Below are 26724 nucleotides of genomic sequence, written 5' to 3' on the forward strand. Positions count from 1 at the left end.
ATTCTGTATCTAGACGTTTTCTCTTCAAGTTTGCTATACTCGTCTAACGGGATAGTCAATTGAAATCATCATTGTCCAAGCCCCTCACAGACTGCCCTACTTACAAAATATTTCCTTTTGTAACACGCAAGTCTGAGATGAGATGCGTACGTAATAACACCACTCACTGAATTTTCTTGTCTCTTCTCTTACTATCCGTTGGTACTAATACTTGATGTTTGATAGTGCTATGTTCCAAAGCTCTCGTCCACGAATTGCAGGAACGACTACAATCAGCCTTGGTCTAGTTACCATGGACCAGCGACGAATGATGCTTGCCACACCGACTCAACGAACAACGAAGCTAATGGGCGCTGGATCTGTGTTAGTGGGAAAAGGGATAGGGATGGCTGAAATGGAAGCAGTAGCATATTGTTCAATCCTGAGAATGTCAGACGATCATGAATTTGACACGATTGCAGTCAGTGATCTCTGAGAGGTGTGAGAGCGGATATCTCGGTAGAGTTGGCAGAAAAGGAGGATACACAAGTGGATAGTGTAGCAGGATATACCTGATGTATGACAGACGGTTATTCAAGCACTTCGTTTTCTTCTTGTATCTCTGATGCAAAAACCGCTTGAGCATGTATCTCTTACGCGAAAGCTGACTCTGATGGGAGCAGCTAATGCTCCCTCTGTCATACGTCCCTTGTGAACTCTTGTCTCCTAGCAGGTGTGTTAATACGAGTTGATGTCGCAGACATGCGCCCATCTTCCGGAGTTCGGATCAACCGTGCCCGGTTCCAAGCTCACCTTTTTGTACTAGTGCTCACTTTCGGGGACATGAAGCTAAGCACGAGATATCTAGATGAGCAATCAAACGATCGGCAACCTTCCAACCATTCCCAAGCTTGTTATTTGCAACAGTTGGTCTTACTATCGATAGGCATGTTCACTGGCTTGGAGCGCTTGTCAAGTGCCGAGTGCTTGACCATTTTAGAGTTGGGAAGGTCAATGTCCATGCGCTCTCTTGATCTTCTGGAACGTGGCATGTATGTAGACACTTCATGATGGCAAGGGTCCTGATAATTACCCACAAGATTTCACGGCTGCTTCATTTCACCGTCTCGCACCACTTGAAGCTCCCTATTCGTCATTGACTCTTTCTCCTGAGATTGTAATGACTACTTCGACTTCAAGTCACTAATTTTAGAGACAGCTAGCCGATTAGCCGATCGCCTGGCTTTGCTCGCGACTCTGTGGGTCTATCAGGGGACTTATCTGTACTGCTTAACAGTTATGCAAGCAGTTGTAAATTAGTAGATTGCGACACAGATGCCCTCGCCTATATAAATCGCCTTAGGCCTCATCGGGACCGAATGCGGCCCTCCAAATGCCATGGTGCTGTGTTGCGATATTGATAGAATCCATAGTTCCGGTCATAACCCAGAGGGCAAGTAATACGAGCATTGCTAGCACAGACATGATTGCTATGTAGTAGGACCGTTTGTTGCCTGCATAAACTGCGTAAAGACTGGATATTAGGCACAACATGCTTATTGGAGCTTCTTCAAGGCCGTGGAGGAAGATTCAAAAAAAACTTCATCTCCTGAATCGATCAAGCCTCCGGCGAGAGCGGCGGATTGACAGGAATTGTTGAAGTTGCACACAGGACGCGTTCGGCACACTGTCGGAACTTGCAGGGCCTCTTAAAGGCAGGGAGATGACAAAGGTAAGAATTCGGTTTCGGATCGGATCGGATCCAGGAATATATCAAGCAGGCTGGCATCGTACCATGCCCAGTATTGATCTCGCTACACTTCCATGGTGGCTTTTCTTGAGCATGCTCGTGTGTCGAATTTCCTCGTATCTGGGCGGAAATTTCAAGTTACCGGAACCTAGATCTCTATCCATACATCAATGAACATGCATTGAGACACTAGGTGGCCAATAAAGGGTGCCTGGGTACCTATACGAGTCCACTTTTCCTGGTTTGAGAGTATGAGGCTCTGTACGCCACTTCCAAGGGCTCCGCTATCGAACTACCTGTCGTGACCAAAGCATTTACCACTTTATGACAACCTCGGAGACTATTTTGTTCCATCATCCACACCTTGGCATTTCATGGGCTACCCGGACGCTAAGCCATGTCTGGTAACGTCTTGAGACGAAACATTCTATTTCGAAACAAGACACTGGCCTGGGCGTGTTGAGAAACACGCTACAGGGCGGGTACCCCACAACAGATTGCACTGTGGGCGCATCACGACTGGTTTTCCATGCAAGATGGCCATCTAAATTACAGGGGAAGCGGAGCTGCTTGCCAAGACGTCATCTTTGTCCGTCGAGCCCGTTTACGTGCATGCGGATCCGCCAGGTCGTTCACCACGGTGTTGGTAGTAGTGGGTGCGCACGTATCAAGCGTTAGTTAGATGATAGGCAGTAGAACGACGTTCGGACGTTTGGAAGAAGTAACGGGTCGCGTTCATGAATTCAGGCTGACGGTCCCTTTTCGGCAAGTGGGGCCCGCCTGTTCTAGTCGGTCATGGAATGTCAAGCATAGAGTAGGTAGATGAGCAAACAACACCGTCATTGCCTCTGCATCTTCATGCGATCTGGACATGATCTTGGCGCTAGACGCCGTCCCATGAGTCCGCCTCCAGGCCAGTACGCTCCGCCCAACATGAATTCATCAGCACTTCTGCAAATTGGCATCTCGCAATAACGCATAGGCAAAGCTCATTGGAGGATCTACTTCACCGCGTCCGCGGGTACCTGGCACAGCAGCTTCCCGCCATGGTACCTGCGTGTTTGCGATGGGACCAACCTCCGAACGCCAAGCTTCCGACCGCTAGGTAAATGGGTTGAAACATGGACAGCCTTGCGCATCTGTAGGTGCAACCTACGCCACCGCGCTTTGTTCGTTCCGTGAAACGGGCGATACGGGCAAGGAATCCCACTGCAACACCTGTCCGGGTTCGTTTGCTCATCTCGCTTCGTCACAGCTAAGCGGGACATAAGATTTTTAGATCAAAGCCAAGAGAAGATGGCCTCATGTGGCAGTGTGAGGAAACAAGAGACGCAAGCCGCTCTATGCATGGTAATGACAGCGGCACGGGTCTCCAAGGGGCGGACCCAGAGAAACAATCTGGGCACTGGAAACAGTTAGCAACTCTGGTGACGGACCGAAAATGGCACCAAGGCTGAGATACATAAGGAGCGATACAGAACGCAGATTGAAAGTTCATCAGCACATCTGCCACAGTCTTTCGCTTCTCATCAACTTTTCAGTCTTTCGCTACTACATTCATTTCCACAGGCTAGTCCTACTACATACTCTCGTTTTATCTTTCAAATCAACATCAAACACAACCTTCAGTACAAGATGAAGTTCTCCGTCCTTGCCGCCGCCGCCCTCTCTCAGGTCGCCTCTGCTCATTACTTCTTTGACAAAACCTTTGTCAATGGCGAGCAAATTGGCGAGCCCCTCGAGTACATCCGCAAGAACACCCGCTCCATCTCGTACATGCCGACCAAATGGAAGAACTCCTTCGACAACCTGACCCCTGATGACCCCGACTTCCGCTGCAACTTGGGCGCTTTCAAGAGCGCTAAGAACACCAAAGTCCTTGAGGTCAAAGCTGGCACCAAGGTGGCTATGGGTCTCGGCGTTCAAGCTACTATGAAGCATCCTGGTCCGTGTTTTGCCCACATGTCCAAGGCTCCTGGCAGTGTACAAGACTACGAGGGCGATGGTGAGTGGTTCAAGATCCACGAGGAGGGCATCTGCGACAAGAGCAAGGACATCAAGGGCCCCGCCTGGTGCACCTGGGACAAGGACAGGGTTGAGTTCACTATCCCGGCCGGCACACCTGACGGCGAGTACCTGATCCGTTCGGAGCACGTTGGTCTCCACGGTGCCCACGATGGTCAGGCTGAGTTCTACTACGGGTAAGTGCTTTCTCTCACCGGCAATTTTAATACAAAAGCTAACGTTACAAAGATGTCTGCAAGTCAAGGTTACCGGTGGTGGTAGCGGCACCCCTGGTCCCACCTACAAGTTCCCCGGCGCATACAAGAAGGATGACCCGGAATTCAACTTCAGCGTCTGGGGCGGAATGAAGGACTACACTTTCCCCGGTCCCCGCCCCTGGACTGGCGGCAACAATGGCAATGACGGCAACTCCACCTCCCCTGCTGAGGAGGCTACCAACCCGACTTCGTCTTCTGTTGCCGAGCCCGAGCCCGCCGCACCTGCTGCCACTGCCACTGCCTCTCCTTCCCCTATTTCCAACGACCCTACCCAGCTTCCTCCTGTGCACAACAGCGAGAACTGCAAAGGTGGAAAGAACAAGCGCGGTCGCCGTGCTTTCCGCAACGCTATCCTCAAGGCGTAGATACAGTTACTTTAGGTCTTGTGCGCCAAACGCCGAGATAACTCAAATGGAGGAGTCTAAAATGAGGGTGTTAGATGGTTGAAGACGAGCTTTTCTACGCTCCTTTCTTTGTGGTATATATACCTTATTTCTTTTGCAGCCGAGCTGCCCTTTTGTAGATACTACTAGGTTATAGTCTTCGGTATCCCTGAATACTATTGTTTTCATTCAACTTTGCATCTCTTGATTTCTGGTCGCTGCTTCTGCATGGTGATGTTGACTAAGAATTATGCTGGCATTTTGGGGTCTGGTGTGGCACGTGTATTATTTTCAAGAAGAGTTTGCATTACAACCATGAATACTAGAATGACACTACATTTGGGTTGAAGGCACTGTGTTATTATATGCCCTGAATCCCAATAACAAAGGAGATGTTCCTCACATCTCATCCTCACTGTCCTCAACCACTGGCATCCACCTCCGCCTCTTTGGAGCAGCGATCGGACGATCTTGTTGATCCTCATCCTCACTATTCTTAACCACCGGCCTCTGTCTCCTCCGCTTTGGAGCAGTGATCGGACGATCTTGCTGGTTCTCATCTTCATCCTCACTGTCCTCAACCACCGGCCTCCACCTCCTTCCCCTTGGAACCGCGGTTGGCTGAACTCTCTGGTCATCTTCCTTCTCCTCCTCCTCCTCCTCCTCCTCCTCCTCCTCCTCCTCCTCCTCCTCCTCCTCCTCCTCCTCCTCCTCCTTCTCCTCCTCCTTCTCCTCCTCCTCCTCCTTCTCTCTCCTTCTCCTCCTCCTTCTCCTCCTCCTTCTCCTCCTCCTTCTCCTCCTTATCGCTCTCCTCACTATCCTCAACTATCGGTCTCCATCTCCAATTCCTTGGAGCAGCAGTTGGCTGACCTTTCGGATCCTCTTTCTCCTCCTCATCGCTCCCCGTACTGTCGTCATTCTCCGTACTGTCATCGCTATCCTCACTGTCATCACTCTCCCTCATCTTCAGCCCCGCTTCTTGCCTCCTTACCCCTTCCGTTAATTTCTCATCCACTTCTCTTTCACGGGCTGTCATTTCCTTCTTTTTATTCATCCTTGTCTGCATCCCCTTCAAGTTGGCTGCAGCCTTCTTCACGTCCTGCTCCTCTGCAAATGGGCCAGCTTTGATATGGGCCGCTGTCTTGCCAATCCACCACTGAGTATCATGAACGCCGGGCACGCCGCCCTCCTTGACCCAATTAGGTCGAGGTACACCCAGCTCAAAGACTTCAAAGCGTCGAGATGAGTAGATGAGTGTGGCATGGCGCCGGAGAAGGTCCAAGGCAGCCTGGGAGAATGCCCCACCAAGGTTGATCTCGAAGCGTGTGGTTTGCTCGATGGCCTCACCACGACGGCGCTGCTGGGCGATATACTCAATTCCGGATTGTATGCGGTATAGAAGTTCATCAGGCTCCTCAACATCTCCCTCGTCCAGCGAGGCGGATGAGGGGCGGGGTGGGGTAAGGGAAGGGGTTCGAGATGTTGAAGATGATTGATGCGACACGGATTGGGTTGATTTCGTCTCCTTGAGTTGTCGTCGCTTTGCCGGTGGTGATGAGCCAAGCTCATTGCCGGCTTTTCGCTTAGATGATGTGGGTGCCATCGAATGTATAGTTGTAATTAAAGTTAAACTTAGTGTTAATTTTGCGGTTCATAGTAGTATATGGTAATGTATACCAAGTGTTGTAATAAGATATGCATAGGTTAGGGCCACAGGGGATTTAAGAATAAGCACACGACTATCAATGCCACGCCAATGACTTTGGACGAATGGTAACTAAGATAAGGGTGCGAGTGAATTGTACAATATTTGCTGAAAGCGAATGTGAGTGTATGAAAAGTCGCATTGTCATCCCAACTGAAAACACTGTCGAGATGGCACTGTACCTAAAACAATAAAACCGATCAACTTGAGTCCTCTTACATTTCGTACCCTTCAGGGCCGTTTATTCTCACTGTTAAGACATTCGTAGGACTTCACGAGGTTTCGGACAATGGCCTCTTTGAATCTGATCCCATTGTGTCGGCTTCTTTGTTTCTTGGGTGACGACAGTATCTCTGAAAGATTTGAATCGAACATTGTACTCTTCTGCACTGTTCATGTAGCGCTTTGAAGAAAGTGAGATGATAGCAGGTCAAGAAGCGCACTCATATAGACAGTATACCGACTACGCTTGCTCGGCATGTTACTCGTAACAAAGCGTAACAAAGCTTAAAGAATTTATTTGTATTATTAGAGATGTTGCCTTTCGCCGCAATCATAGTCCAAATAATCACTGGTCCTTATACACAAGTAGTTAGGCTTAGATAATGTTCTTGCATTGCGATAGTTGAATGTATTGCCTCTTGCTACTTTTGTGGTCTACTCGCGAAATGCGAAATACTTCAGTGAAGTCCTTGCAGCTCGCAATACATCAGTTGTCGTCTTGGATACATGGAAACAGGGGCAAAATCGATTGAAGATGGATGGCAGCAAGAGGAGATGAGCAGGTCGACCGGCTAACTGGATACGGGATAATTCGTCCGGGTAGCTCCAGCATCAACTATCCCCTCATCGCTCCTGCATCTCATCTACTGCGTCTTTGCGGTCTTTTTCATTATGTTGACTCAAGGACAGAGACAGCGACGTGCTGAGAGAGAACGTGCGAGAAGGCATCGCAGAAGCGCCGAAAAGAAGGCAGAGGAAGTCAGGGCCGCCAAATCTAACCTACTGTCAATCCTCCTACCCAAATTTGCGATGCTATTATCGAGTACGTCGTGTTCGGAAATGAACAGCCGCCACAAGACCTCATCCTTCCGACGATCAAAACCGCCGCTTGGAGGCGTACGGCTTGCGCGTAGTGCCCATGGTGCGCACAAACGACAACATCACTTCGCTACTCTTAACGAACCAGCGGTTGTACATGGACACGAAAAGTGGCATCCGTCGGCACAAGTCGCCGTCGCCAAATACTCTTGATGTTATGATGACAAACGATATCATACCGACAGAAGATATCAGCAAAGATACTGTTAAGCTTTGGACTACATGGTAATGTCGTATGTTCCGTCCAAACACGGTCACCAACATGATCGATATAAACATCCGCGACTTTCCTGATGGCTCCGTCTATAACACCTACCACATGCGACTCGGAAGAGCCTTGGGGATGTCTGGACGTTTTGGTGATCCGCCTACAAATAACGCTAGCCCTCTGATTAATCTCATCGATTATGCGGCAATGTTGGCCGGGCTTGAAGACCATCAGGATACGGATCAATCTTGAGACGCCATCGTTATTCAATCATCCCTCGATACAAGAGAGAATGTTTCATTGGACCCTATCTTTCCTTTCTCATCCTGTAAATAGACATCTCATCTGTTCTAACAAGATCTGCCGGATTGTCAAGAAAGACTATCCTCTCCCACTCAAGTCTAAACTGCTGGCATTATATATTCTTGAGTTGCTACGAGGACAGACATTGTGGAGAAGGCCGACTAGGTACTACGACTCCAGGGAGAACGAGATAGGAGAAATTTACTTTACAGTCGATGGCTACGATGAAACCGGGCTAATTGCTGCATTCGGTTCCTAGAATTTTGATCACGGGAAGAATTACGGCCGCACTCGTCTAATCGGACAGGCGTCGACTATGGGCAATGATTCAAATGCTGAGAAGGCTGTTTCTTTCTCTTGGATCCAAATAGCGATTCCACGCCGTTGATGCAACTTCTTTAGATTTGGCAGTGACGTGATTTGATGCGGATGACTACATGCAGCATGTTTTTGTAGAGACCCTTCTCCCTTTTGTGCCATGTGGGGACAACTCAAGAATGGCTGTTAAGAATAGCAAATAGGGGCTTTGAGTCATGCTATGGCTCATCGAGACATCATCTGTGCTAAATTTGGGAACGATGTGTGGCTGATAATCAAGATCTTGGTTCCGAAGTGCTCTTTGCGAACGCGTGCGTGGCGGTGGCGGATGGGGCTGGATATTCAACTGTCCCTTGGTTCTTCCTAAGCGGTAAGCGATTCATGCTCTCTTCCATGGAGATGTCTATCTGATACGTGTAGACCTATGGTAGAGTTACAAGACATGCTATGCATGCACTGCTGTGCCGTAGAGAGGCTTAGCAGCTCAGCCCGCCTGTACTGTGCCGTACCACGCAGGCGGGGTCGGACACAGCCTCGGGCATCGATACATCATCTACCTTCTCAAGAAGCTCCAACACACCTGAAACAAGTTTCGACCTTGGAAATGTCCGTTACTTTTGGTTCCGTCGGCGATATCATCTCAGTTTGTTTGCTGGTGAAGGACCTCGTCACAGCGCTTGACAAAGCCCGTGGCTCCAAAGCAGAATACCAGGCCGCGATACGGGACCTCTGGATACTGGAACGCGTTCTTCTTGAAATTGAACTGATCACTAAACAGCATGGTAGTGAAGCCACGCCCGAGCTGCGGAGTCTATGGGAGACGGCAAACCAGGCCGTAAGCAGATGTGTGCGTCTGATTAGTGACTTTCTAGCCCGCATCCGAAAGTACAAAACTGCTTTTGATTGAGATGGCAAAAAGCTTATAGAGGCGGCAATGGGCATACGTTAGCGAATTGGGGAGAAGGAAGCACTTGAACAGTTTCGTGTGGAGATTGCGGGGACTAGTTCCAGTTTACAGATGCTGTTGGTTACTGCTAGCATGTAAGTCATAGAATTTCTAAGTAACATTGATCGAAATTAATACTCTGTAGTACCTTGCTTGATGTCAATCGCAAAGAGATGGACGACAAGTTCGATGAAGCAAAGCGCATCAACGACACAGCCAATTCCGCACAGGACGCAACCCTAGAAAGCATCAAATACCGCATCGAACTCGCGAATCAAAACATAGAAGCAGGCAATTCGGTCTTGGGAAAGTTTATCGAAGCACTCAGGCTGAAGTGGCTCCGCCAACTGGGCTCTGAGCTCAAGAGTTGATGTGCGGCGTAGCAGCCATTAACTTTGCAACATACCAGGCAATAAACCGTCTACAGGCCGCACTTCCAAGTCCAATGGTGCGAGGACTTATCGAGGAGCCGGCTATACTAGAAGACCCCCTTGGTCGCATATCGCCTGTTCACCTGCAATTCATTACGTCCTGGGATGTTTTTCACGCCGTACTCGAGTCCCGATTCCAGGATATGCCAGGGTTATATATAATAAGATAAAGCGGCGCCATTACGACGTGATGGATCCAAGCACTGGAGATTACATGAATAGAACATGGCCATTTCAGAGTGTGTTTCTGCCAGGCAAGAATATCGAAATGGGAGTCCGTTACCGACTGAAAGACAGTGTAAAATGGGAACCGGATTACGAAATAGGCATCAAGTGCCCATACTGCGAAACTGTTGTAGGAGCCTACACGGAAGATCCATTGCTCTGCAAGAAGTGCCTAGAATGGTTTCAGTTTTATGTGGTTCGTTGTGATGAGATTCTGTCATATACAAGCGGCTTGGGAGCAGCTATAACACGACTTAGAGAGCCTGTTGCCCCGGCCAACAAAAAGCGGCCTCGTATCGAAGATTCTGAAGATGAGGACGATCCTAGGATTTTCAAACGCGTGGCTTATATGGCTATACATCTTACGTGTACTGGTGGTAGTGTTGAGATGGAAAACCGTGATCCCTCTGATGTGGAGTTGTACAGCACCAAGCAACCCAGGATTACACAGATAATCGACGAGCCTAGCGACGAGTAGAACTCCATAAAAATACATCTTGAAATTGTCCATGTCGAATGCTATGACTATATGTCCCCAATACCAGTTACCCCTGAGTCCTCCTTCCTCGTAAGCGAAAGTGCGGGATGTTCCAACCCCATTCAACCACAGTATCTAGTATCTCAAACCTACTCAAACCATCAAACAACATAGCATCCCAACTCAATTAACCCATAAATAATACACCAGCACAAACCAACACCCCTCCATACTCCTCACCACCACCTCTCCAGTCTCAAAAACATCAGACCCCATAAAAACGCAGCCCCAATACCGGACCCAACTCCGTAAAAACCCCGGCCCCTTCCGCCAATCTCATCACGCATGTTACAAGTGTTTCATATGCCGGCTCAGGAGAAGAGTGGCTTGAATGGTAGGTAACAGGGGAAAGCGCAAAGGGGTTATTTGTAATATTTGGTCGAGTCTTGCTGGAGCTAAGGGAGCTTTGTTAAACAGAGCACAGGGACGACAGCAGCGTGCACGGTCCATGGTTCATTTGCTTCTTGCACTAGGAGGGAATACTGAGTTGTACCTTGCGAGATGCCACGTTCTCTCCCTCGACTACAACCTTTTGATCGGGGTAGTTAGCAGCTTGGCGAGTTATTATCAGTCACGCTTGAGACACGTCAATTGCAGGTGCGAGTATATAGAGGAAGAGAGAATAGGTCTCATTGCTTGACCGAAAAGGAAAAGAAAAGATACTACATAGCCGCAAACGCCAAAACTACCAATTATGAGATATACCTGACCAGTTGTCATGATTTCGTCATCTCTTGCCCTTCTTGAGCACCAGGCCCTTCCAGCCCTTGCTGTCCTTGATCCGTCGCAGCGCCTTGCTAGCAACTGGGTCCTTGGACATCTCATCGAGACAAGCTTTCCTGTCCTCCTCGTTCTCGTGCTCGTGGAACTCGCACCACTCCTTCTCAATTTTGGGTCGCTCACCTCGCGCTAGTACGGTGGCTAACTCGAATAGGAAGGCTTGTGGGAGCTGACTTCGCAACGCGATGGTGCGCTCGTCGTCGCGATCGGGGTTCCAGTACACGGAGTACATGTCGAGGAAGTATCGGCAGAGGGGCGCATCCGGAGGAAGGCTCTCGTAAGCGGCGATGACATTGCTGTGGTCGGGCATGACTTGTAGAATCTCGTCGTTTGTTTGCCATGCTAGCAAGACGGCGCGACGTAACCTGGTTATGGCGTAGCGGTGAGCGAAGACGTAGAGCGAGATGAAGCGGCGCTCCAGGAAACCTTCCAAGCCCCTCCATTTGTATGGCCTTGAGCAACATGGGCATAGCGTCTCTTTCGGCGCCTCATGCTTCTCGGCTGGGTTGCGAGGCGGTGGTACCGGAGCAGCCTTCTCGGGTTCTGGAACGTCGCCAGGTACCTTCTCCGCGATAGCTGGCGCGGGGGTGCTCTCTGCTTCGACAGGGGCTGGTGTTGCTTCAGCTGGAGCGTCGTCGTTGTCCAGACCCAGGCCCCATGATGTAGTGTCAACGTCCTCTGTGTCGGTACCATCGGTGTGACTGGAGGAATCCTCTCCCTGCACGCTGATGGCATGCGTCGGGGGATGGATCTCCTTTCCGCCTTCAATGAGATGGTGCGGGATGAAGCCAGTGTACAACCAGAGCTGTAGGGTCAAAAGTTAGTACGCGTCTCTCACACCCACTGTGCCGAACTCTCTTACCATGAACGCGTCGAAAACATCGGGGTGGGTGTCTTCTAGCTCAAGCGTCGTGGCTGAGCTCTTGTAGGGCGACTCGGTCTTCTCCTCCAAGCACGTGTTGAAGTATGGAGAACATCTTCGCAGGAGTTCGCGATGGCAGCTGAAAGACTCGGGGTAGTCTTTGGAGCCGACTTTGATTGTGATGATGGTCTGGTCAAAGTTCCGGAAAGTGTGACCGAGCGTTGTTGCACCTTTGGTGTTCATGAAAGGCATTTTCAGTAGATAATCTGGTTCCATCTTTGCTTGTTGTGGGTAGCGACGCCGTTATATCCTCAACTCTCCACGCCATCAATACGGAGACATCGTTTCAGCACTCGTGACAGCTCCATCTTGGCGTTCGATGCTGCGGCGCCAGGATGCTTGTCGGAGCTTCTGTGCACAGCTCCTAAGGCTTGAGCGGGAACAAGTATTGCTTGATTGAAACCCTCAGGTGCAATAGGAACGAATAATGGCTGGGCATTTCTGGGCAACCTTGGTACAATGTAGGGGCAATGCGATGTCGTGGGCAGATGGTCAGTTTGACGCCGGTTTCACGATGCTTGGCCGGGTAGGTGGGGCGTCGCTTGCATCAGACGATACCTGACTGGCGACGATTGGCGCCTTGGCCAGGTACCACCAGCACCGCCACCGTCTCCTACGAACTCTCTTCTCTGACGCTTCTACATGGCGCAGGTCAAAGGAAATGACCTGTTTGAAGAGTTTGAAAATGCACACTAACGCGGGGTATCCCGCGTCTAGATCCACCGCGCCTCAGCCGCTCTCTGGGCTATCACACGTGCACCTGGGTGACTTGAAATAGTTGACTTGACGTGTGAGTAAGCACCTACAGGTGACCTCTGTACACTAGTATGTCAGGTATTCATGCCATCCGGGTGCGTGCTGCCCTCAACACTCGGGAGCGGCCGCTGCGAACATCGTTCGCTCGTATACAGCTACATCGTCAAAAGACAATTGCAATCCAGGGTTGGGGCATTGACGGGTATACGCTGACATCCAAGGTTGATGCAAAGATCTATCTTGGCAGCACGGCAACGACGCCTTCATCTTGATATCTGCGACGGCATATCATCCATCCGGGAACTCGGCAACTAGAATAGCGATTCCCTGCGTGCCACATCCCCCGCCATGGCGCTTGGCATGCTTCTCTGAGTGCCCAGCCTTGGAATCCTCGGCAGTGTTCGTGTGCCTGAGGATCTCTTCACGAAAGAACAGGCCGTTGAAGAAGCGATTGTGATATAGATCTCACAGTAACCTATTGAATCAAACGTCAATGCCCGCCTCCACGTTCTCCGGGCTCAGCTACCCGAATCTCCGCTAATTCTTCCCGCCCCACTCTCTCCACCACTCATATAGAGCTATACCGCCTGCTGTTTGCACGTCTGTAGACACCACAGTCAGTGTACGAATTGTAATGAAAAATGAAACATCAAGCACTTACTGAGACTCCTCGTCACACCCACGGTCTTGATCTCGACGTTACGATCAATTACCGCCAGCACCTCCGCGGAGATGCCCTCTTTCTCACTGCCAAGAACCAGGCAACATTTCTTTGGAAGAGTGCCTATATCTTGGCTTCTAATCACGTGAGTACTTTGCCCACCCGCACTCTTATCCCCGGTCAAAATCTCCTTTTGGTCACTGCTATCCTCATGGCCCAAGATTCCGCTACGGTCGGTCTGCTCAATACCTACAACCTCGTATCCCTTGCTCTTTGCGTCCAACAAGAATGCCGGTACACCTACCTCCTTCAACTCTCGGATAGCTAAATGCTTCTCGGATCTCACGCTTGTAGCTTTGAAGTCCTTGTGTGCTGCCTTCTTAAGATTGTCAATGTATAAAGCCTCGAGACCAAACGACTCGGAGATACGTGATAGACCACCAAGGTTCGTCGGATTATCAATCAAAGATGCAATCATCATGACAGACGCGGGTCGTTGGTTCTGCATACTCGGTGGGCCGTTTTGTGGATGGAGATTATCAAGGTCAATGCCAGCTTTGGTTTGTAGCGTGGTTTGGATAGTTTGGTCGGCAATGGACACTACAGGAGTCTGATCGACTGCTTTGAGAGGGACGGTGTCCACTGCCGGAGCTGCACCTAGTTCAATGCGTGCCGGCGGGCAGTCAACTCCAGCCGGTTCATCGCTCGTTTCCAGCATCTTGAAGTCCTCGTACGTAAATAAATCATCCTCTGGCGATTCAATGGACAGATATTGTCCCTGAAAGATTCCCACTAGCGTAAAATCTCGTTCTATGTCGACTTTGAGGGTCCTAATCGTCCAAGGAGAAGCACTGAACTTGTCCAGTCGTCGAATGAAGGCGTTCATAGCCCTGAACGCAGGGTTCTCGCTAACGCTTCTCCAACCTTTTGCTTCCGCCAAGTCGAAAACCAGTGGGAAAGCAAAGTTTGCTTCGTGGCGAATCTGGACCTTTGGGCTAGCGGAGTATGAGTTTAGCTGTGTTACAAGCTTGGCAACAAAGTCCTCGGACTCATATGGTGCCACTAGGAGGCCAAGCTTGATCAGGCTAGCGACATGTATGGGACTGTATTCGTCTAGGTTCCCCAGTTCCTCTACGATCCTAGAAGACTTTCCCGGGAAATGGCGATAAATGCGGGCCAGGGTCCATTCAAGCAAGTAGCGATATCGCGGCCATGATTCTAATGTTAGAGCGTGTGTAAGACTGTCAATATATGCATCTGCATCAGATTCTGCAATGCAGTATTGACTCAACATTAATATGACTTGCAACTGCAAAGTCTTTTTCCATGGACTTTTGACCGCGACTGGTGGTTGTTGGTCCTTCCAAGGCTGTAGGAGGCGGTCAAAAATGCTCCGAGCGGCACCCAGCTGTTGGCCTGGAAAACGCCGTAGGAGGTCCATGATGGCTGCGTAGGCGTGCCATTCGCGCAGTCCGTAGTATGACGTGTATGATCTGTGTGGTAGGAATTGGTGGAGTTTTTCTGCAGCCGCGACTTCAAACAGGAACTCGGATCGGATAGTAGCAGGCTCGTTGACGAAATCAATAATGTAGTCTCCGAAAGGAAGTATGGAGATTATAGACGGATTCGCAAACGCAGCTCTGCGTAGCGATTTCGCAAGTGTGGCAAGCACATAGGATCGGCCTTTCGATAACTTCGTAAGACGAGACATCGCCTTAGTAAGAAGATTGATCAAATCTAGCCCCGATGCGTCTTCTTGTCCCGATTTACTTTCGACGCATGTTTTTATGCATTTTGGGTGGAATAGTAACGCTGGTAAGTGAACAGCGAACGGTCGAATAAAATCGCGTATCTCAGCCTCCTCCCAAAGCGCTGCCAAAATGGAATGCAGATCACCTGAATCAGCCACAGTGACTTCAGTGTGATCAAGCAGCTCGATTAAGCTTTTACAGGCTGGTGCGAAAGCGGGGCCTTGAATACAGGTGTGTTTCGACTCATGCAGGTCATTCAAGAAGGACTGCAACGATAACCTCCCACTTCCATTCGTAGCAAGACTTGCAGTTGAAGTGGACTGGTCTACGGACTCTTCCAGCTTTCGACATCGGGCTCGTAAAGATTCGTCGGTCGGTAAGTGCAGTGATTTCAGGTCAGGGTCAATAAGATCGCAGATCTTTCGGCAATAGATACTATGGAGATCGCTAGCAACCTCAGGCAGACCAGTAATTCGTGCAAGACTTAAGATTTCGGAGAGTTCAGAGGGTTCCAACTTGTGATGAAACGGCGAAGCAGCGGTCCGTGCTTTTAACCCTTCTATGAGCCCATGTAGCAGGTACATGATTGCCGGCTGGAACAATCTGCCCCGGGCATTCATGATGTATCGAACGACACCTAGTATGATTGCGCGACCATCGCGATTGTCTACACCGACTTCCTGTACATCGAGTTCGACTGAGGGAACAAAAGACGGTGTGTCTTGAGTGTCAGATGCGAAGCGTGCTACGACGGCAGCAAGTGCATCGCCATGGCTGCACGCAGTTGTTATTCGTGTGCTAGTGAGACTGGATGTGAAAAGGCTGCCTTCTGTTGCCCAAGGAAGAAATCCGTCGAAAAAAAAGTGGATGTGACCGCTGATGTCGCCACGACGCTAGTTATAGGGTCAGCATATGGAATTGCGATGTTGCAAAGAGTGTTTGTTCATTAATATGAGGGATTGGTAGGCGCAGAATTGCATACTTCGAAACCAAAGCGAGAGTGAGGAGCGAAAATGATACTAATGTTTACTTACTTCGATGACAAAATCCATATACCAACGGCCAACCATCTTTCGAATACTCTCCTGGATCAAGGGGTCAAGCGCTGCAGTGAGCAAAGTGGTCGTCATCGCAGCAGTAATTCGGGAAGGAACCATATCCGAGGATGATCCGAGCAGTTTGGTCATAGTCGGGAGTGAGTCTTCCACTTGTCCCGTATAGCGATGCAACACGATCGTCTCAAATAGTGTTGAGTAAAGCTCGTAGTTCTCCCGATCAACATCACTAGCAGCGTACTGCATTGAAGGCGTGTCGATAAGATTGGGCGTGACAAGGAATGAATGCCTGATAATTCCAAGACAGTATTTGCGTTGATCCGCATGGCCCTTCACCAGACCCAGTCGTAGCTTCCTCCAGTATTGTTCATTTTCGACACATTTCAGTTGAAGGCCATTGGAAGCGGCCAGGGAAACCCATTGAAACCATGTCCTGTAGATCTTGCTAGACCTGGCAGCAAACCACTTCACGTCAAGAGCATTGAGCTGGTCCCAGAGGGATAGCTTGTCAATCGTCTCGGATCGTGTGGCTGTATCCTCTCCGTTGTTCTTTAACAATGAAAAGAAAGCGGACAATGCGTCATGCGCAACGTCTTCTAACCCGTAGACGGTGAGGAAGCTTGAGAGAAGGCGGAGAATCCTGGGATTAGCCATGTGATGATGTCCAGTGGGCAGCCAGAAGGAGCATTTGAGAAAACCAAGATACGCTTTGATGGTATGAAAGCTCTGGCTTTCTTCGGACGGAAGCTCTTGGGCCATGCTCGAAAGATGACGCTCAAATTTGGTTTTGAGTTGCTCAACCGCGTATGGTCCACGACTGAGACATGTCTCGGCAATCTCATAGAGCCGCTCAGCAGTCGCCTCATTGACTAGACGTTCCAAAACAACATCCCATAGCTCTTCATAGTGTGACATACGCCCAGCCTGGGAGTCATCAGGAGTTTGTGCTGGTAATAGTTGGACACAAATGTCAAGTGTGTCGATGTCGATGCCATGCAGCGTCGTTTTGAGCTTCGCGAGACTGGCGTCAAACGCTGCATTTCTGGTGTGCTGATCCAGGAAACTCAGTATAGTAGGTGTTGCCATGACAAGCGAATAGGGAGTGCTGTCTCCCAAGTGTTGAGCCCCGGACGTTGGATGACGTATAGTGTAGGCCTAATGCACGCAATGACCTCGTCGTCGTTTCGCTTCCCCTGGATTATCCGTGCCGCGTGGCTACGGGTATCAATGCAAATCAATGGTGGTGGGCCATGATCTTGGTGGGAGTATGTTCACGGTGGGAAAATGATGTGTGTTGCGAGGAGAACCAGTCATATTGCGGGCGGCTTAGGGTCGAAATTTTCAGTCGCGCATGCAATCCGCACACTCGACAGAACAACAGTTCGATAGGAGAGCAGACCTAGGTACAAGGTACAGGGCGACATACACGCAGTAGTAATGACGGCTGACCCTGCAGGGTCCCGTTGTTATTTACGCCTTCCGAGATTCTTTTTCTCAACCCTCGCCCTGTTCTATGTCGTGCATGTAGACCTTCTGCACGAATGAGGTGGCATTCTCAACATGAAGATCACCGCGCTGAAGGGGAATCTCGCAGCTGTTCGTACTGAAGTGCGCTTGCTTTTGGGCAGTACAGGAAGCTTGCATTCCTTTTTTGATGAGGAACAGGCGGTAAAGACTGAGGAATGCGCAGGTATGTGCTTCACCGGAACGCAACTCTTCCGGCAGTCTTTACTCTGCTTCGTATTCTTCTCTTGATTACAGTTATTTATAACGAGCCGTCAGAGCTATTGTCCAAGGTTGATGCCGTCGCGTTGCGCTGTGGTTGCGCGCGGGGTGTGGGGGCCAAGCAGTGACGTGTTATCGCTCACGGCAACGGAGTGTTGACAGCGCCCAAACATTGGCCCGCGAGTCATGGCAGGTGCAGTGCGTGCACCCACTCTACACCGTCTATGCACCTTCTACAGACAACCTGGTCGAAACATAGCTTGGACTATTGCTACCACCTCCTAGAAGCTATTTTGGACGAAAGAATGTATCCACTACACACGACCGCTTCTGCGCCTTCCATGCGCGCTTCGGAAAACCATCGTCCTGCCATGGCTCCATTAACCCCAACAAACGACGACCCGGGCAACGTGAAGGTCGTGGTCCGATGCAGAGCTTTTGTACCCAGAGGTACGTCTGCAGCAGGCTAACTGGCATTGACACGTACTGACCCACTACAGAAAAGGAAAAGGGAACGAAATGTCTTATCCGTATGGACCCAGCATCGCAGAAAACAACTCTCTATGCGCCGCAAGAGGGAAACGGACGCAGGGTCCTCGAAGACAAAGAGTTCACCTTTGACCGCTCATACTGGTCGCATGACGAGAGCGACCCGCACTATGCCCACCAGGAAGACGTCTACCGCTCCTTTGGCGAAGAGTTCCTCGACCACAACTTCAGCGGTTACCACACATGTATCTTCGCGTACGGACAGACGGGCTCGGGCAAGAGTTATACCATGATGGGCACACCAGACAATCCAGGTTTGATTCCGCGAACGTGCGAGGAGCTGTTCGACAGGATCGCCCATGAACCGTCACCCAACACCAATTACCACGTCCAGGTCTCCTACTTTGAAGTATACAACGAGCACGTCCGCGACTTGCTCACCCCAAGGACGAACCCGCCCATCTACCTCAAGATCCGCGAGAGCCAAAGGGACGGTGTCTACGTGCAGGGTCTGACTGAGGCCGAAGTGAAGAGCTATGCTGACGTCGCGCGCTTGATGAAGGTTGGTGATATGGTAAGTATCTCGTCCTGTGTCGAATCTAATGGTTTACTAACCAACTATGCAGAGTCGAACAACGGCATCCACTAAGATGAACGACACATCGTCCCGCTCCCACGCCGTCTTCACAATTCGCCTCAAGCAGATTACACATTCCCTCCTCTCCGACGAGACCATCGAACGTACAGCACGCATGCGCCTCGTCGATCTCGCTGGTTCCGAACGTGCCAAATCCACAGAGGCGACTGGAGCTCGACTGAAGGAAGGTGGGCAAATCAACAAGTCTCTTACTACGCTTGGGCGCGTCATCGCTGCACTCGCGGACCCACGGCGACACGGTGCCAAAGGACGGCGGCCGCGCGAAGTCGTTCCATACCGCGACTCGGTCTTGACATGGCTGCTGAGAGACTCTCTGGGCGGCAACAGTAAAACAGCCATGGTCGCCTGCATTGCGCCAGCCGACTACGACGAGACCCTCTCCACTCTTCGCTACGCCGACCAAGCGAAGCGGATCCGCACTCGTGCCTTGGTCAACCAGGACTGTATGTCAGCTGCACAGCGAGACGCCCAAATCGCCGAGATGTCGGAGCAGATCCGGAGTCTCCAGGTCTGCGTCAATGCCGCGAGTCAACGGAAGAGAGAAGAGGCTACTGAGCTGGACGAGTACCAGAGACAGGTCGCACTCATGCAACGTCTCATGGAAGAGAACCGACAGGTCTCGGCAGCAAAGATCAAGGCGCTCACGTCCGAAGTCGAAGAGCTACGCCCTCTCAACGTGACTCTGCGCGCCGAGATCGACACATTGCGTCGCCATCTCGCTCTTGCCCTTGGAGAACTCAAGAACCCCATCGTCTTACCTCCGCCACGAGAACTTGGCACACCGGACTTTGAGAGCGATGCATGGCTTGGCGAAGGGGAGGGCACAGAGGGCTTGGTTGCTCCCCCTGCTGACGGTGAGGCTAGCGATGGTGACTCTGATTCTGGTTACGACGAGGGTGACCATGACGAGCTGGCACAAGAGCTGCAGGACGAGGCGGAGAACTTCCTAAGGGATCTAGGCATGTTCCGCAGGAAGGTCGGCAGTGACGTGGAGAGATTCGGAATTCGCGAAGGGCTTGCTGAAATCATTGGGAACGGTGTTTGAATATGACGAGAGACGAGAGATGAGGGACTTGTGCTAAGAATGATGAAGGAACCGGACTTCTACGGCGCACAAATTGATTACAAATGCATGAGCGACGGCGTTTTGTTCCTACAAGGCGTAGTGATGGGCAAGGATAGTTTAGTAGCAGTATATAGTATTCGAATAATGCAGAGCATTTTGTTATCATTTATAGCGTATGATTGTGTACAGCATAGTTATGGGTGACCCAGCCTCGGCGGATGTTGAGAGCTATGACCGCGACTGGAACTCGACCCCAACGCGCAGGCTCCCGACACCTTCGCGCAATGCTACCGCGATAGCTGCGACCAACCATGTCCAAGCCAACAGCCAACTGGGAGAAGGTCGGCGACAAGTTTTACCGAAAAGTGCAGCTCTACCAAGCTGTATTTGACCAGGACCTTGAGCTCGAGAACTACAATGTGGTGGGGGCGCCGTATAGCGGTGCTGTAGGTAGGTATGTCCCGCTGGCCTGCTATTGACTGCGCGTGTCTATGGATAAGTGAAAACTGACTGTAATAGCCATATTTCGCGATGAAGAGAAGCTGCATACCTATAGGGGTCCCGGCGCATCCAAGCCTAGCATCGACATCTATAGCTGCGCGGGCAAGCTGATCCGGAGCATAAATGTACGATGCCTGCACATGGACCATGGCGAAGACCGCATCCAAGCTGACGGCATGTAGTGGGACAAGGGCACAATCAAAGGCCTAGGCTGGTCTGAAGATGAGAAGCTGCTCGTCATCACATCAGACGGCACGGTCCGCTGCTACTACGATCTCCAGGGCGACTTCGTGCCTTTTACACTCGGTCATGGCGCAGAAGAATTTGGCGTCGTATCCTGCAAGTTCTATGGTACCGGCTTCGTTGCGCTTCTCGGGAACAATCACCTCATTTCCGTTACCTCGTACGCCGAACCGCGCCCCAAGCTCCTCGCTATACCGCCGACCGATCCCGTTATATCGTGGAGCATAATACCGCCTGCCTATTCGCTTTCGCGCTCCGTCGAAGTCATTCTTGCCATTGGTGCCACACTCTACGTCGTGGATGCGACCGAAGCAGAGGATAGGAACTTCGATGCTGGTCCGTTTAGACATATCAGCGTCAGTCCGCGTGCTGAATTCCTTGCCTTCTACACCGAGGATGGCAAGGTTTGGGTCGTTAGCGGTGACTGGAGCGAAAAGCTGAGCGAATATGACAGCAAGATAAAGACTGTACCAAAAGACATGGAATGGTGTGGATCGAACGCTGTTGCGCTGGCATGGGAGGACGAGGTACATTTGATTGGGCCAAGAAGTGCGGCGACCAAGTTTTACTACGATACTTGGGTGCACCTGTTGCCGGACGTCGATGGCATAAGGCTTTTGACGAATGACATATGCGAGTTCATTCAAAAAGTCCCAGACGAAGCGGTCGATGTGTTCCGTCTGGGGTCAGATTCGCCTGCTGCAAACCTTCTAGAGGCGTCTTCCCTCCTGGAGCAGAAAAGCCCGAAAGCGGACGACCTCATACAGCTGATCCGACCGAGCCTGGCAGAAGCAGTGGATACATGCATCAAGGCCGCCGCGCATGAGTACAACATCCATTGGCAGAAGGCGCTATTGAAAGCTGCTTCGTATGGAAAGTCAGTACTGGACTTGTACTCGTCTGATGACTTTGTCGATACATGCGATACCCTACGTGTGTTGAACGCTGTCCGCTTCTACGAAGTTGGACTACCACTCAGCTACGAACAGTACCGTCGCATGACTCCAGAAAAGCTCGTTGAGCGTCTCACGAACCGTAGCGAATATCTTCTAGCACTGCGCATAGCCGAGTACCTGCATCTACCTGCAAATCAGATCCATGGCCATTGGGCACAACAAAAGGTTCGCGTATCGACTGATCCCGAAGAGGAGATATGTAGCCTTATAGTCAAGAAGCTTAATGGTAAGCCAGGTGTTTCTTTTGAGGAGATTGCACGGGCGGCGTATGACGAAGGTCGCGTCCGACTGGCCACCGAGCTGCTCAACTACGAACCCAGGGCCGGCAAACAGGTTCCGCTACTTCTCAACATGAAAGAAGACAATATCGCGCTCGACAAGGCGATTGAGTCAGGCGATACAGACCTTATATACCACGTCCTCTTGCATCTACGGAGGAAGCTGCCACTTGCTTCCTTCTTTCGGGTTATTAACAGCAGGCCCGTTGCTACAGCTCTCGTCGAATCTTCAGCATGGGATCAAGATCGTGAGCTTCTCAAGGATCTCTACTACCAAGACGATCGACGACTAGACGGCTCAAATCTTCTACTATCTGAAGCCATGGCACAGGAGACTCACACTGCTGCGCAAGACAAGCTGAAGTTGGCATCGAAGTATCTCCAAGACTCGCGTGACAGCGCCGCTGTTTTCCAACGACAGGCTATCGATGATGCCGCCAAGTTGCTTCGTCTGCAAACCCAATTTGAAACAGACCTCAATGGACCAAGAGATTCTACGCCTGCTGGTGCATTGCCGGGTCAGACATATATCGGTCTCTCGGCGAACGAGACCATTTTCCAACTCATCCGCCAGGGTCACCACAAGCGTGCGCAAAAAGTGCAGTCAGAATTCAAAATCAACGACAAGACATACACGTATATTCGTCTTCGTGCGCTTGTAGCAGCACGACACTGGACTGAGCTTGAAGAATCTGCAAAGCAGAAGAAGAGCCCGATCGGCTGGGAGCCATTCTTCAACGAAATACTCGGTGCAGGCAACACAAGGGTAGCGAGCGTGTTCATCCCAAAGTGTACGACATTGACTGTACCGGAGCGCGTCGAGATGTGGATCAAGTGTGGTTTAATGGTCAAGGCGGGTGAAGAGGCTTTCAAAGCGAAGGATAGGGAGCTGTTGGAGGAGATTAGGGTGAAGGCAGGTGGCAGTGCGGCGGTGGAGGTAGAGAGGCTGTTGGGAATGTTACCGCAGAGTAAGCGGTAATTTGGGTTGTAAACGCGTGCCCTTCTAGGAAATAATGAGATACTTCTGTATGCACTTGTACGGGGGTGAATAACATCGCATCACAGCATGACATTATTTTCGTTCCGAGATTGCTGATCCGGGAAGCCAAAGAGGGAATAGGCCGCTTCAAGGTGGTGTTCGGGTGAAATACATCCACTTCATTTCGCACTATTGGGAAGAATCTCGGGATGTGGAGTAAATGACGAGTACCTGAGCTGGTATTACATCCACCTGGGTGACGTGAAATACTTTACACTCAGTATTAACAAAGCTACTGTGGCCACCAAATAGACCTATCAGGAATGACATATTTTACCTACACTGCCGTTTTTAAGTATTTTAAGTAGGCTGCTGAGATTTGTCCCCAAGTTTTTAAGATTTGTCCCCAACCAAAGTACCGAATCGTTTTACATGCACAAAACTCAACGCCAGCAAAGATATAAGTGAATGATTGAACGTAATAACTTACGTTTAGGTCTCGCGCAGCTTTCTTAAGAATTCTGAGCCTCTAATTAGTCCACGTTATGGTTTAATTGCATGTTGAAGTTGGTAGCTTCTCGTCAACTTCAACTCCAGTCAGCTCGCTCCCATCGCTATCAGAATTTACAAAAAGTAGGCAAGAGGTACTTTTAAGTATGCGAGACGTATCTGTGGCTTCAGAGATAAAAATTACACTTGTGATTGTAGTGAATTTGGATTGTGCAGTGCAAAAGTTGCTATTTTCGGTACTTTGGTTGGGGACAAATCTCAAAAACTTGGGGACAAATCACGTCAGCCTTTTAAGTATTGGCAATTTCACTTCTAGCGCCAGCAAATGTGCATGTTACAGACCCACTTCCCCGCAGTTACCAGGGCTGCGCCCCGGATCAAAAGTCTTGGAATTCGGGAATGGGGTCATCTCGGAGGTTGCTTCGCCGAAGTGCAGCAAGATCAGAAAGTTTACTTGGGTACCTGTGAACGTCGGAATCGACGAACGGCAGTGGGGATCCCGAGAGGGGATATAAGATGGGAAAGAAGCGCCATCAAGAAAGACATACAGTGTTGAATACCGACTGTGGAATATGAATATGAGATCTCTCGGCTTTTTGGTTAGCTTGACAGCTGTTGTGCCTACACTTGCCATTCCCTACGAAGAATACATCCTTGCGCCTAAATCTCGCACATTACGTCCTGCCTCGATACACAGTACGAACGGGTCCGTTACCAACCCCGAGAGTCTGTTCAGCGTCAATGGCAGTTCTGTCTTTACTGGCGACGCAGCAACAGCTTACGACTTTGGGATCAACATTGCTGGCCTCGTAACCGTAACGATTGGCTCCGCAAATAGCTCAGACGAATACATTGGCGTTGCTTTCTCTGAGAGCTCTCTATGGGTGAGCAATAGGAGTAGCGACGCGACTGCCGACGCAGGAAAAGATGAGACACTTTGGTTCCACGTCAATGGTCCCGGGAGGTATACAGCACCGCGTGAGAAGCTGAGGGGAGCTTTTAGGTATATGACGTTAGTGCATAATGGAACTGGGAGTTTAGAAGTTACAGGTGCAGAAGTGCATTATACAGCTATGCCTCACTGGAAAGACAATGCGCTAAGAAACTACACTGGATACTTCCATTGCGATGGTATGTAGTTTCCGTCTATCTTTTGCTTCTCTTATGATAATGGTAAGCTTATAAGTACGCAGATGAGCTTCTCAATCGTATATGGTACGCTGGAGCGTATACAAACCAGATCTGCACGATCCCTCCAGACACCGGAAATGCATTGGTTCATCTTGGCGAACCAGGCTACGATAGGTCAGACGACCAGAGCCCGGTCAATGTCACATGGTATAATAACTACACGATCACGAGAGGAGAGAGTGTCCTTGTTGATGGAGCCAAGAGGGACAGACTTGTATGGGCTGGTGGTATGCTACAACCACAGAATATGGTGGATTACTTCACTGACAAGTATTCACAGACATGGCCATAGCAGTCCCTGCCGTTGTAGTCTCCACGGACGACGTGATATCCATTGAGAACGCGTTGAACTCGCTGTTCGCTGTCCAGAACCAGACGACTGGAGTGCTTCCATACGCCGGTCGACCTTTCCCTTCTGTAATATCGTTCACATATCACCTTTACACTTTGATTGGTGTTGCAGACCACTATCTCTACACTGTAAGCGTTCCATGACTCTTCTCAACATGTTGCTGACCAAGCCCCAGGGTGAAATCGACTACCTCAAGTCCCTTTGGGAGCAATACAAATTTGCTCTCGCCTTCCCACTAGCGAACATTGATGAATCGGGACTGATGAATGTCACCTCGCCCAGCGACTGGCTCCGTCTTGGCATGGGTGGACACAACATCGAGGCAAATTCCATTCTATATTACACGCTTAATCAGGCCATCTACCTCGCCGAGGTGTTGAATGATACCGCGAACGTTTCAACCTGGCGAGACACTGCTGAGCGCATCAAGGTGGCCGCCAACGATCTACTTTGGGATACACAGGAAGGAATGTACAGAGACAATGAGACAGCAACATTGATGCCCCAAGACGGCAACTCCTGGGCCGTCGTCGCAAACCTGACGCTCAACGCGACGCAGAATGCCCTCATCTCTTCGCGACTGAACTCGCGCTGGACACCTTACGGCGCACCTGCCCCCGAAGCCGACGATTCTATATCGCCGTTCATCTCTGGTTTTGAGCTACAGACTCACTTTCTCGCACAGAACACTAGCGCTGCTCTCGCGTTGATGAGACTGCAGTGGGGCTTCATGATGGATGATCCTCGCATGACCAACTCGACGTTTATCGAGGGCTACAGCACGACTGGGCAACTACACTATGCGCCGTACCTCAATGACGCTCGGATCAGTCATGCCCATGGGTGGGCTACGGGACCAACGAGTACATTGACCCAGTATGTGGCTGGAGTGCAGCTTCTCAGTGCTGGTGGTGCCACATGGCGCATAGCACCCAGTCTAGGGGACTTGAAGTTTGCAGATGCAGGATTCACGACGAAACTGGGCTTCTTCGGAGCAAGGACCCAGATCTTGAATGGTAGCGTAATGTTGGAGTTTGAGGCCCCGGAGGGTACGACAGGAGAGGTGATGATGCCGGTGCTAGACTGCGCTGGTAGAGTCGTCCTGAGAGGCCAAGGTCGGCTGAGCGGCTATCATGTTGTTGACGTCCGCAAGGGAGGGGAAGCTGCCTCGGTGGAGCGTGTTGCCGGAGGGAAGTGGACAGCTACGTTTCAGTGTTTGCAGTAAGCAAGGTCTAATATTAGACTAAAAGAAATGAAGTAGCGGCGATCAGCTGCATGTATAGCGGCAGACATTCTCTGGACCATCGGATTGCGCGTATCTCAGCTCCACACTTGATGCAGATATATGCAAGGAAAGACGACTAAGCGGCTGCGACTGGTGAAGGTTTCGTATAGCATAGTAGAGTCGACTGAGCAACCAGTATAGCGGAGGTCATGGTTGCTTCCAAGGTTTTTGTGCCGCTGATATGTGGGTTCACGCTTGTAGGATGCCCAGGTTGCCTTGGACGGTTCGAAAAACAACAAACAGCACAGAACTATTGCCCCCCGCGAAGATCGGAGGCTTCTAAGGTTTGCGGCGAGAGTAAGCAGTTCGTGACAAGCCACAGGGTGGCACGCCAACGTCTGTGAGATGATTTCCAGTTCAAGTCGACAGTAGTTGGAAACGGGTGCAGTGTGTCTGT

At 50.5% G+C, this 26724-nt stretch overlaps 11 protein-coding genes across 11 annotated transcripts; 7 read left to right on the forward strand and 4 right to left on the reverse strand.

Annotated features, from left to right (window-relative positions):
• Positions 1-3364: 3364 nt before the first annotated feature.
• Positions 3365-4376, forward strand: PtrM4_103360 (Glyco-hydro-61 domain containing protein; the record flags this gene model as incomplete). The annotated part of the gene is made up of 2 exons (XM_001936261.1): positions 3365-3930; positions 3983-4376. 2 exons carry the CDS (start codon positions 3365-3367, stop codon positions 4374-4376), a joined length of 960 nt encoding a protein of 319 aa, XP_001936296.1.
• Positions 4377-4793: 417 nt separating this feature from the next.
• Positions 4794-5997, reverse strand: PtrM4_103370 (uncharacterized protein; the record flags this gene model as incomplete). Its single annotated transcript, XM_066107508.1, has 2 exons — positions 4794-5024; positions 5386-5997. The coding sequence occupies 2 exons, from the start codon at positions 5995-5997 to the stop codon at positions 4794-4796; spliced, it is 843 nt and encodes a 280-aa protein (XP_065961957.1).
• Positions 5998-8633: 2636 nt separating this feature from the next.
• On the forward strand, positions 8634-9346 carry PtrM4_103380 (uncharacterized protein; the record flags this gene model as incomplete). The annotated part of the gene is made up of 3 exons (XM_066107509.1): positions 8634-8864; positions 9048-9070; positions 9121-9346. The coding sequence occupies 3 exons, from the start codon at positions 8634-8636 to the stop codon at positions 9344-9346; spliced, it is 480 nt and encodes a 159-aa protein (XP_065961958.1).
• Positions 9347-9674: 328 nt separating this feature from the next.
• On the forward strand, positions 9675-10109 carry PtrM4_103390 (uncharacterized protein; the record flags this gene model as incomplete). The annotated part of the gene is made up of 1 exon (XM_001936258.1): positions 9675-10109. The coding sequence occupies one exon, from the start codon at positions 9675-9677 to the stop codon at positions 10107-10109; it is 435 nt and encodes a 144-aa protein (XP_001936293.1).
• A 787-nt stretch (positions 10110-10896) lies between these two features.
• PtrM4_103400 (BTB domain containing protein) lies at positions 10897-12087 on the reverse strand (the record flags this gene model as incomplete). The annotated part of the gene is made up of 2 exons (XM_001936257.2): positions 10897-11754; positions 11812-12087. 2 exons carry the CDS (start codon positions 12085-12087, stop codon positions 10897-10899), a joined length of 1134 nt encoding a protein of 377 aa, XP_001936292.2.
• Positions 12088-13244: 1157 nt separating this feature from the next.
• On the reverse strand, positions 13245-17180 carry PtrM4_103410 (SpoU, rRNA methylase; the record flags this gene model as incomplete). Its single annotated transcript, XM_066107510.1, has 2 exons — positions 13245-15932; positions 16074-17180. 2 exons carry the CDS (start codon positions 17178-17180, stop codon positions 13245-13247), a joined length of 3795 nt encoding a protein of 1264 aa, XP_065961959.1.
• A 1171-nt stretch (positions 17181-18351) lies between these two features.
• PtrM4_103420 (KIP1, Kinesin protein) lies at positions 18352-20011 on the forward strand (the record flags this gene model as incomplete). Its single annotated transcript, XM_001936255.2, has 2 exons — positions 18352-18882; positions 18935-20011. The coding sequence occupies 2 exons, from the start codon at positions 18352-18354 to the stop codon at positions 20009-20011; spliced, it is 1608 nt and encodes a 535-aa protein (XP_001936290.2).
• Positions 20012-20343: 332 nt separating this feature from the next.
• On the forward strand, positions 20344-20511 carry PtrM4_103430 (Vps16-N domain containing protein; the record flags this gene model as incomplete). Its single annotated transcript, XM_001936254.2, has 1 exon — positions 20344-20511. One exon carries the CDS (start codon positions 20344-20346, stop codon positions 20509-20511), a length of 168 nt encoding a protein of 55 aa, XP_001936289.2.
• A 267-nt stretch (positions 20512-20778) lies between these two features.
• Positions 20779-21126, reverse strand: PtrM4_103440 (uncharacterized protein; the record flags this gene model as incomplete). Its single annotated transcript, XM_066107511.1, has 1 exon — positions 20779-21126. The coding sequence occupies one exon, from the start codon at positions 21124-21126 to the stop codon at positions 20779-20781; it is 348 nt and encodes a 115-aa protein (XP_065961960.1).
• A 129-nt stretch (positions 21127-21255) lies between these two features.
• PtrM4_103450 (uncharacterized protein) lies at positions 21256-22989 on the forward strand (the record flags this gene model as incomplete). The annotated part of the gene is made up of 1 exon (XM_066107512.1): positions 21256-22989. One exon carries the CDS (start codon positions 21256-21258, stop codon positions 22987-22989), a length of 1734 nt encoding a protein of 577 aa, XP_065961961.1.
• Positions 22990-24077: 1088 nt separating this feature from the next.
• On the forward strand, positions 24078-26267 carry PtrM4_103460 (bacterial alpha-L-rhamnosidase domain containing protein; the record flags this gene model as incomplete). Its single annotated transcript, XM_001936253.2, has 4 exons — positions 24078-24630; positions 24693-24917; positions 24971-25170; positions 25218-26267. The coding sequence occupies 4 exons, from the start codon at positions 24078-24080 to the stop codon at positions 26265-26267; spliced, it is 2028 nt and encodes a 675-aa protein (XP_001936288.1).
• Between the last annotated feature and the right edge of the window lie 457 nt (positions 26268-26724).

This window comes from Pyrenophora tritici-repentis, chromosome 5, assembly GCF_003171515.1.
Source record: "Pyrenophora tritici-repentis strain M4 chromosome 5, whole genome shotgun sequence".
Lineage (NCBI taxonomy): Eukaryota > Fungi > Ascomycota > Dothideomycetes > Pleosporales > Pleosporaceae > Pyrenophora > Pyrenophora tritici-repentis.